The 10,932-nt window shown below is 39.2% G+C and overlaps 1 protein-coding gene across 1 annotated transcript; it reads right to left on the bottom strand.

The window, feature by feature from the left end:
* Positions 1-4,316: 4,316 nt before the first annotated feature.
* On the bottom strand, positions 4,317-9,553 carry LOC107267874 (protein yellow). The gene has a single exon (XM_015740042.2). The coding sequence runs from the start codon at positions 8,446-8,448 to the stop codon at positions 7,153-7,155; it is 1,296 nt and encodes a 431-aa protein (XP_015595528.1). The 5' UTR covers positions 8,449-9,553; the 3' UTR covers positions 4,317-7,152.
* Between the last annotated feature and the right edge of the window lie 1,379 nt (positions 9,554-10,932).

Here is a 10,932-nt window from a genome sequence, read left to right as displayed (position 1 = left end):
TTTCATATTTGTGACTTGATTGGAAGCAAGTCTGCCTTAGACAATTTTTCTCTGTTACTCAAGAATTTTCTGTTTTCTTGTTCAACGCCTATCTGATTGTTTTCGACTCTTGTTGCTTGTACCATCTTACCTACAAATAACGATCACGTTTCTTGCTGAAAGCTTTCTGCCTCTTTGAAAGCACTTGGGTGTACTCGGGTTATCAAAATTGGTGACGTGGAAGGACGAAGGGTAAGAGACAGTGTTGGATTATTTAGTCTCTCTTATACCAAGAACTATTCCAAATGATTAGAAGTTCAAAATCAAATCGACGTGGAGAGGTAACATTAGCATTGATTTCATAGAAATAACATAGGGCTTTTTATCTTTAAGGGACTTTATCTTTATCTTAAGAGGTAGAGGCTCACATTTTTCAAGAGGGTTTAAGTCGAACAAAAATTTACCCTATGGAAAGTGTCATCAGTGTGGACGACCCGGCCATAAAATGAAAGACTGTTACTACTATAAAAAGAATCAGCAGTACAAAGCAGAACGTGACAGAACGCTCCATACAGTTCAAACTGTGCAAACGGAGTTGAATGAGAAATCGGATTTCACTTTCATGACTGGAGAGTATCAAGCAAATGAGAGTGACAAGTTGATGTTTTTATTGGAGTCAGGATCATCTGACCATCTTATTAATAAAGACAACGTGTTCTCAAGTGAAATTGAGCTGGAACCGCTGATAAAAATTTCCGTGGCGAAAAATGGAGAGTTTACAACAGCAACCAAAAGAGGAAAAATCGAAGTAACGAGTAATCTGGGTATACAAGCTGTCCTCGAAGACGTCTTCTACTGTCCAGAGGTCCCATACAATTTGCTGTATGTAAGGAGAATGCAGCGGGCAGAGATGAGTATCACCTTTGATGAAAAAGGGGTACAGATAAGCAAAGATGGTAAAATTATAATGTACGATATGCCTTAAATAATTTAGTAGCGGCTGAATTTGTAGTTGCAAAAAAGGTAAATTCTCAAGTATATAATGTGAATGGGAATAATTATTATTTGTGGCATCAGCGATTAGGTCATATTGGTAAGACTAAATTTCAAGAGCTGAAAAATAAACAAATGGTCCAGGATATCAGACATCTCGAAAAAGTAATACCGAACAACGATTTATGTGAGGCTTGTATTAAGGGTAAACAAGCTCGATTACCATTCGAGAAAGCGAAGGATAAAAGTCACGTAAAGAGGCCATTGTTTATTGTTCACACAGACGTGTGCGGGAAAATCTCTCCGCCTACCATCAATAACGAAAGTTATTATGTATCATTTGTCGATGAGTTTACACATTACACTGTGACATATTTAATTAAACACAAGTCTGACGTTCACTCGGTTTTCAAAGACTATGTTGCAAAAAGTAAAGCTCATTTTAATTCAAGGGTCGTGCATTTGTATCATGATAACGGTACAGAATATTCAAATGAAATGAATGATTATTGCGTGCAGAAAGGAATCAGCTATCACTTGACTGTTCCACGCACTTCTCTAATTAAATCGCGTTGCGGAACGCATGAACCGAACGATAACTGAAAGAGCACGGGCAATGAAAAACTGTGCAGGTTTAGATAAAGATTTTTGAGGAGAAGCAGTTCTAACTGCTACGTATTTAATTAATTTGACTGCGACAAAAGTTCTAAAAATTAATAAAACCCATTTCGAATGGTGGCACGGTAAAAGGCATAAAGTAAAGTATTTGAAGATTTTCGGTTCAACAGTCTATATACATATAATAAAACCAAGAAGTGAAAATATGATGAAAAATCCTGGAAAGGTATTCTAGTTGGTTTTGAACCAAATGGGTATAAAGTTTGGGATGTTGAGCATGAGAAACTTTTGACTGTAAGAGATGTGATCGTAGATGAGGTAAATTACTTGAAATATCGGCCAGTGATGAAAGAGATGAGTCGAAAGGAAACCTCTAGTAAAATTGATGTTTCTGACGTAGTGACAAAATCAGTAGAACTGCAAAGTAAATCTGACAATAACAATAAATCAGATACACTGGAGCCGATTGATACGATTGATACAAAAGTAATGGAAAATTCTGAGATAAGTAGCGCTCCTTCCAATTCTTCCTCTAAACTTGGGAAGTCCACGTTTCGACGCCTGGGAGCTCACGGACACCAGTACAGACCACTTATTAGAGACACGGTACTCCCGTGCTAGAGACTGTTAGCACGAGCAGCAACGCCATCTGATCGGTAAGTTATACAGGGTACTGCATTTAAGTTAAAAGTTGACGGTAAAGAGGGGCTGATCCAACAGTCATACCCATTTTAAATTTTGCTTGTGAATTGTTTTGTGTCTGTATTAGTCACTGAGGTTAACTATTAATTATAATGCAGTGGGACGCGAGCGCGTGTGATCTCGTGCGCTCCTTCCAATTCTTCCTCTGAACTTGGGAAGTCCACCTTTCGACACCTCGGAGCTCACGGACACCAGCCGGTCACTGCAGCGGCGCCGGCATCCGAGAGCAGCTCCCTCTTTAGTATCCCCTCCACTCGATCTTTCTTACCCCTCTGTATAGTATTTTATCCCCACTCTTGACATGCCCTTTAGTATCCCTGAATATGTATTGTTCCGCTGGGTGGTTCTCTGCCTTTATTTTACGGCACTGTCGCCACATTGCTAACCACGTTATACGTTTCAGGGGTGTAATAAGCGTAAGGTGTAATTTATCGAGAGAACAAACATTTCATAAAATCTTATAGCAACATCTATATTTGCTTATTTATATTATTTTTACTGCTTATGAGATCCCTGTATGATCTGTTTGAATGAACTGTAAAGAAATAATTTTCATAAATTTTGGAGTATATTTTTACTGTGGATTGACTGATGTAACAAGGATGGGTTCTTGTGTTTATTGATACGTTACTGGCATTAGCCATCCTCGCTCTCCAGGGTTCTTCTTGTCTCTAGAAGTAACAGCTGCGCACCGTGCGTTTTGTCAGATGTGTATTCTTGGAGGTTTCAGCACTACAGTGCAGAAACGTTCTATGATTATTTTCAGGATAATTTAGAATATGAGTGTAGGGTCTTATACGAAGACTCCAGTATCCTCGGGCTTGTCCACATAATCGTATTTTTTAAATTATTTTTACCGAGACAAACGGCGTGCTTTTACCTTTCTGGCTGATAACGTTTTATCCACGACTGACAGTCTTACTTTTTGCTTGTCAGAAATTTTACTCGAGAAACCATAGTGCCACTGAACATTATCTATGTATATTTAAATGAAAGGGATGCGAATACTGCGAACAAAATGAATGTTTGAAGTTTATCAGAGTCGTTCCAGGCATAATATTGTTTTTTCCGAGTACTGTTTTATTTACTATGTATTAAAAGAATTTCTCTTATCAGTCGTTGCTTCGAATTTGTTTAGATGTCATACGCAAACAAAATTCCATTGTCATATTCGCAAAAACCATCTTGGACGTAACCTTCAATTGTTTGTGTTCACAATGTAACTAGATTATACAGGTTGGCATTTTGATTTCTAGTGAATATTTGTTGGTAAGGTAGAGCTGCTAATTTACTCCTAACGACGTCTACATACGGTAAAACAGTTTATGCAGCAAACGGTAAATATGCGTTTACCAGACATCAATAAATTACCAGTAACACATAAATGCTGCAAGTACATTAGCAATGCAAAACTTCACTGTCACGATAATATTTTCAGATATAAAATTTTGTAGAATCCCATTAATAAATACAATTGAAATTTCAATTTTCTTATAAACTAGAGTCCCAGCCACGCTTCCATCTCTATTAAACAAAAATTTGTGGTTGCGGGAAGGTCCTCAGCAACCACCGGTTGCTATGTAAACAACTGGTTGCTATGCCCATCGATTCTTGAAATATAGGTCTCACACTTTTCCGGCTGAGTTTTCTGGATTTTTCTTGACGTACATACCATGGGATGACCGAGACGAACACAAAAAAACATTCCCCAAGCAAATCGGACGCTCCGTGCTCGAGTATGGTATTACAAACACATTTCGGGTTTTTCGTTTATAGATATAGACTTGTAGCAATAATGCTTGTGAAAGATCTCACATGCTTTCTCAGATACAACAAAGTTCAATAAGGTCCCTTGTAATAAGACACATGGTTAATGGAGCCAAATAATTGTTAGCACTTAACGTCTGATCCAAATCTTGTCAATTGATTAAACTACGTATTACGCAAGAAACTTATAGAGCAAATGAAAACTCAAAAGTTCAACAAACAATAAGAGCGTGAGAAAATAAAGCAGAGCCAATAACTCTCCTTACATCTATACTTCACTGATTTATTGATTGCATAATTTACATAATCTCTATATAATAGCAATAGCTCGTATTAATAGGTTGCTTAAGACAAACAAAAAATCGCAAATATATCGATATACATTCTGTACGTATAATCGACTCGTACAATATTTATTCCATATAATATCCTTTACGATTCCGTGTCTTTATATCGATAGAAAATATATTAAATTTTTTGATATTCATATAACCTCTTAAATATACATTTATCGATTGGAATAAGATGGAATACGCGTGCATATATCTTTTACTTAGCATTAATATGTACTCTCTGCTTATTAATACATATCCCAACTGGAAAGATCATCGCAATCGACCCACTATATTCAATTTTCTATTGTTCCCCGAAATTAGCAACAAAAAAGCGACCTAGCGACAACAAAATCTCATTAACCTTTTTCGCCTCACAATGACCATGCGAACTAACGGCACTAATACGTCGCGTGAAATACATATAAAAAAAAGCGTAAAACCAAACTAATATCCCCTCCCTCCTACAATTATTCACAATTTCATAAAACAACGAATTAACAAGAAACGACGTAATAATACAATTTGTTGCTTCCTAACCACCGACTCGAGTGGCGACCGTTGTTAAAAATGAGGTCGCGAAGGTCATCTTTGACTAGAACTTGGGCTTATTTTCATGAATGTATGATTGTACGAATAGTGGGTTGACGCGTGATATCACATACGAATAATAAGATTCAAACATGTATTCGCTGACCTCACTATATCCGTCTTAATGGTCACGATATTATTCGTCAGCTACAAATGCACCTGAACAAGATGGTCACAGAGTGACCTTCGGTATCTTGACAAATAAGCTAAAGCCTACATATACTATATATTAGATAAACAAATATACGTACATATAATCCTTACTCACTGTGCCATTCGCAGAGTAACATCCATTAACAGTAGACACTGTAATAATCTATAAGGTATTAAGGCCAACAGGTTCAAACAGGTTAGGTTAGGTTGGACCGGGCACGAGAACGTTCTCATGATGATTCTAAGGTGCGATTCAATATTTCGAAATCCTTGACGCAACCAGCAGCCCGTCTGCCGGAAGTTACATATATCTTCCCACGGGACGTATATAATAAGCGTCGCAACGCTAATTCCCCTACATAACCTACGAGGTTCGAATAATAGTCGAGACGCTTTTTCCTAAGAAATAGGTTAAGGACGCGTGAGTCCGCACTTAACGTTATATTCGTGCGTTCAAAATTACCGCGTAAAGTCACCAGAAGAAATAACCATATTATTTTTCTAACAGTTGCCGCTTTTATTTGTTCTACGTGATCCAACGACTTTTGCTTGCTGATCGTAATCGTAGGTTTTTCTTGTCGGTACATTGACACCCGGTTCAGGGCTGATGGCATTTACCTGCGTAGTTCGTTGAAAATGTAGGACACGGCATTGTGCATATAGCGATTGAGTGTCCGGCGTGAACAATTGTGGGAAAAGCGGAAAGTGACGGCGTCCCTTTGGCGTATTTTCACGTGGACAAAATACACAATGACGTGAGACGTAGCAGCTTTGATGTTAAAAATCGAAGCAACACGACGCGAAATGACCATTTTTTTTAAATTTAGAGTTATGTAATCAGGTAGGTTACGTAATCAGGCGATACTCCGTGGTCTTTTAGGTGATTTGTAATTCGCAAAAATAAGCACACCCGTCGACGACACGCGTAAATACTAGCCAGTGGAAGTTTTATTATTAGATTGTTTGTTTTTGGTGTGGATTACGTATGAGGTTTAAGGTCCCTCTAGTACGAGAACTATACACACTATTTACATCGTTTGTTAGTGATAAGGCCATTGCTGTAAGGTACTCTGTTTTTTCTTTCTTTACTTTAGCTGAACTCTTTTTTTGTGTATGATTGACAAGACGTCTCGGAGATCATTGCTGGAAATATTCTCTATCTTGCGACCGTAATATCATAGCTTATCGTGATACTTAGATACGTTCTTAATTTTTATTCGTAACGCAGACTATAGTTATATAAGAGTGCATGAACGTGCTTTCAAATAAATAGCTGGTTTTGCGCTTATAAGTTCGTCTTCTATCTTATGTTTTTTCTCACCGGAGCGATCACTGACCCGTGCACTTGTACCTATTATGCGTATCGAATGTCAAGAGACGTCTGATATTAATCGATACAAGGAGAGTGACACTTCTTTGGCTTATAGGTAAAATAGAAAGCCAAGGAAATATAGGGGAAACATTAAAGAACAGGATTTCGTTGTTGGACCTTCTACGTCAACCATGCGCTAGATGCTTGTCTTTTTTTTCTTTCTCTTTCTCTTTCTCGTGAGTACTTTGCAAATGATAAAAACTCACTGGAATTATTGTCAACTTGTACCGAGGATAATTGGGATATCACAAAAGGATTGCGTGGTTAAGGTGCGAATGTACGGAAATTTGTTTTAAGTCTTTATAACAAAAGTGACTTAGGAAATGAATAATTTACCGATCGTCCTTGCGGAGCAACGTTGTTATAGATACTAAGAGAAACTTCACCAGGAAAAATAATTATACTCGTTATGCCTTTTACCCAAGTTAAAGAAGACGCACTAACAGTGAGTGAGGTTCGAAATAAGTCACCGGAAGAGGTTAGGAAACACGGAAAGACAGCATTGTAAAGATATTCTGAATCGATACGATTAATAACACGTGCACGTGCCCGTTGACTCCGGCATTGTTCGTGAGTATCAGGATTATCCAGCTTCGACGTGGACGAGGCATTCCTCGAGATTCGGACAACCTGGTGATATTAGTATTACTGAATAATACTGACGAGGAGTATGGTGAGACAGCTGGCAAAGGCGAAGGTAATTTGGCTTGCACCAGCTGCGATATATGGGAGTTCCGGTGCAGTGCCATTCTCAAAGTACTGATAACTCTTCAGACCCCCGTTTTGGCTCTTGATGATGCGGTAATTCGGCACACTGATATTAACCTTGTTGTTAATGAAATTTTGCAGGGAATTTGTGACGCACCAGAGGTAACCCTCTTCGTCGAAGGCGAATGTATCTGGCCATTGGGTGAGTCTGTGATCACGAGAAATGACTGTTTGCATGAGTGCATCTGACTGCTTAGTGTCCCAGGCTGCTATGGCGTCGTCAGCGATCAGGCCATAATAAAGGACACCAGTCGCAGACATGGCGATGCCGTCAGTCTGGGAAGTCCTGCGACCCAATTCGCGTACATAGTCTCCGGCGGTCTCTGTCCTATTGATGAGGACTGAGGTAGGTACAGAATAAAAGTGGAGGGATGACAACGGTGTGTAATAAACAAGTCTATCACTCGCGCTAGCTGGAGACAGTGCAATGCCATCTACGTGGACACTTTCGGTGACCCGGGTGTTAGCTACCATAAAACCTGTGAACTCAGGCTCAGCATTGGTGGACTCATGGCGGAATTTCCAGGAGGTATTGTTCTGGAGGAAGTAGATAATAATACCAGGATCTTCCTTACCGTTGTCTGTAATGTAAGCTATACCACCCTCACGATGGTCCAGGACGATATCGTTCAGGTAAGCAGATTCTTTGGGTGCGACATTCTCGGGGAATTCGTAACTACGTAATACCTTTCCATCGTTCTCAAGATCCAGGATAACCAAACGTGGTGTACAACGAGCTTTAGCCTCCAAAGTCATGGTAGCTGTACGTCCAGTGTCCAGAACCCACATTCTACCCTTAGGATCAATCTCCATACTCTGAACGAATTGGAATGCTTTGCAATTTCCAACCTTTTGCATCTCCCAATTGGGATAAGGTTCAAGATTCGGTGCTGTTACGTTATTCTGTGGTGTAGCCGATGTCACTCCTAATGTCACAGGAACACCGTTTTTCCATCTTGGTACTGTCAGGTACATCCTATGTTTCCATAATTTAATACCAGCAATGGCATTATTTTCTGGTATATATTCTTCATTTTGCAGGGCCGCCAGTCGCGCGTCTTCCGATGGCCATGTCACGTTTATGTATTTCCATTGGAATTCAACACGAAACTTGTCGTGAACCGCCAACGTAGCAGCCACAAGGACCACGAATATCGTTACTAACTTCAACATCTTTATACAGTATTAATAAAACTTCAGAGTAAGTTCCCTCGGTCACTGATCTTCAAATTTAATTTTTTTTCTATCCTCCACAATTTATTGTCTCTGATAATGAACAACTTTTTTTAACCAGTTCCTCAACTCGTCGGTTCTTAATCTTCTCAACCGAGAACAGCAGTACCAGTTCGTCAGTCCGAACCTAATAATTCCACCGATGCTATTCCTGTCCCGTGCAATGTGTCTCCCGGAAGTGTCCCAGTGCCAATTGTTATTTAACTTGTCACCAGCGGTGTTCAGTTCCTTAGTATCTTTGAGTTTAGGTCCATCTCGTTGGACGTTTGCGAATTGACTGACGGAGAAGCGTTCGCGTAGCTGAAAGCCGAGACTTGCGTTCCCTCCATCCCTTTCTCCATCTGAGGGACTGCGTTTCCTTCTCCCTCCCGCTTCCTATGATTTTACCCCACCACTCTAACACAGTATCACTATCCGATCTTGACCGATTCCTCCTCTTCTCCCTACCACCAAACAATTCTCCACCCTCTTTCGACCTCCCTCGTCACTGTCTCGTGTCTCTTATATTAGACGATCTTCGTTACTTAACCGAGTTTACAGGCTTGACCGTCTTTATCATTGCAACTGTACTATGCAAATGGCTAATGAAGTGCGTTGACTGTGTTGGCTTCAAATTTCTTTGAGACTTCAATTCAGCAGTAACTTCTAAGCTTTCATATTTGTGACTTGATTGGAAGCAAGTCTGCCTTAGACAATTTTTTTCTGTTACTCAAGAATTTTCTATTTTCTTGTTCAAGGCCTATCTGATTGTTTTCGACTCTCGTTGCTTGTACCATCTTACCTACAAATAACGATCACGTTTCTTGCTGAAAGCTTTCTGCCTCTTTGAAAGCACTTGGGTGTACTCGGGTTATCAAAATTGGTGACGTGGAAGGACGAAGGGTAAGAGAAGAAAGAGGTAAGAGGAGCGAGAAAGAAACAAAGATGCATGGAGTTACACAAATAGACAGGAGAGCGCGTGGCAAGATGTGATTCTGCATTTGAAAATGGACCAATGGCCCAGTTTTTTCAAGAGATTCAAAGCTTTTATATTTTTCCCACAGTACGTAAGTACAGTAGGGTTCTACGTAGCCGACCGTTTTATTCATTCCAATGGATCGATCAAGGTTAATCAAGTTTCGTTAATCATCCATTCTCAGGTAACCGGTATTTCATTGCCCAGTCTCGTCTCGTAACGAAAATAACAGCTCGTGATGTATTATTCATACTCTGATTAAATGCGTTTTCTTAATCCGGTTATACCAGATTACATATAAAGGATTAACATAAAATTAATATCAAACATTGAAGAGAGACACGAGTATTTCCTAATGGCGTGATTAAATGTTTTTCTGTAGAAACAATACAGCGGGTGTTATTTTAACGTTATAGCGCGTCCAAGAAAAATAAACTATGATGAATGTCGTAATTGTCGCAGTCGCTGCTATTTAGTCTTTTTTTGTTCCAGTGGTGGCGACAGCTGACAATTTTGAAAATTCACGAATTTTTTAATCCAGACTCACATTCTTCCTACGTGCAGCCTCTGTACAAATAAACATTCCAGGAAACTGCATGATTTACTGCTGTCACACCAATGTGAATGGTATCCGCAATATACTGCGTGGACCATTTTTAATTATTACCAAACGACCTTATGGTTTTAGGTTATGTCAATGTAACGATGCAGTGAATATTAGTGTATTCTATTTTGTACTTAAGATGTACTTGAATTACTGCAATAAAGGAAACTAATGGATGTATTGTATCAAGATCGACCTGCCCTTTTTCTTAGGCATTGATACCACAAAAATAGAACGGTAAACAGGAAGACAAGAGAATTTTTTGTTGGTCCCAATCGATTTTCCCGTCCACTCTGATCGCGATGGAAGACTTGACATGAATTGGTTGACCTAAATGGAACGAGGACGGATGTTGTTCCAGAGGAGTTGGGTGAAAAACTGACTCGGACACGTCCGAGGAAGTTGAGCAGCGCTTTAACAAGACCACAGTTCCGTTCGAATTAGCCTCCATGACACATTGCTTTTTCAAATCGCGTATGTGGAATTGTCTTTTACAACTTTTTTCAGAGTACATCAAATCGGTCACGTAATCCCGTGAAAGATTCAATGTTGTAGATAGTAAATCTTTGGATTCTGCATACATTTATAATATAATACAGTATACCTGTATGTACAGTAGAAGCTTACACAGTAAACTTAACCACGAGGCTGTACCTACGAAGTACAGTAACCTAAATACGCATTCACCTGATTATAGGCATATTTTCTATCGAAGTACTGGACGTTATACTTAAATATTAAACCAAAGTTTTTAAATGCTCACAAAAATGATCTAGGTTAGGTTAACGAATTCTTAATAACTAATACTCTAATTTACGCCTAGCACGCCTCTAAACTAACGGTTACGAATGCTAATAAATTTAAC

Source organism: Cephus cinctus, unplaced genomic scaffold, assembly GCF_000341935.2.
Source record: "Cephus cinctus unplaced genomic scaffold, Ccin1 Ccin1_scaffold0457, whole genome shotgun sequence".
Taxonomy (NCBI): Eukaryota; Metazoa; Arthropoda; class Insecta; order Hymenoptera; family Cephidae; genus Cephus; species Cephus cinctus.
This window is presented reverse-complemented; position numbering and strand designations above follow the sequence as displayed.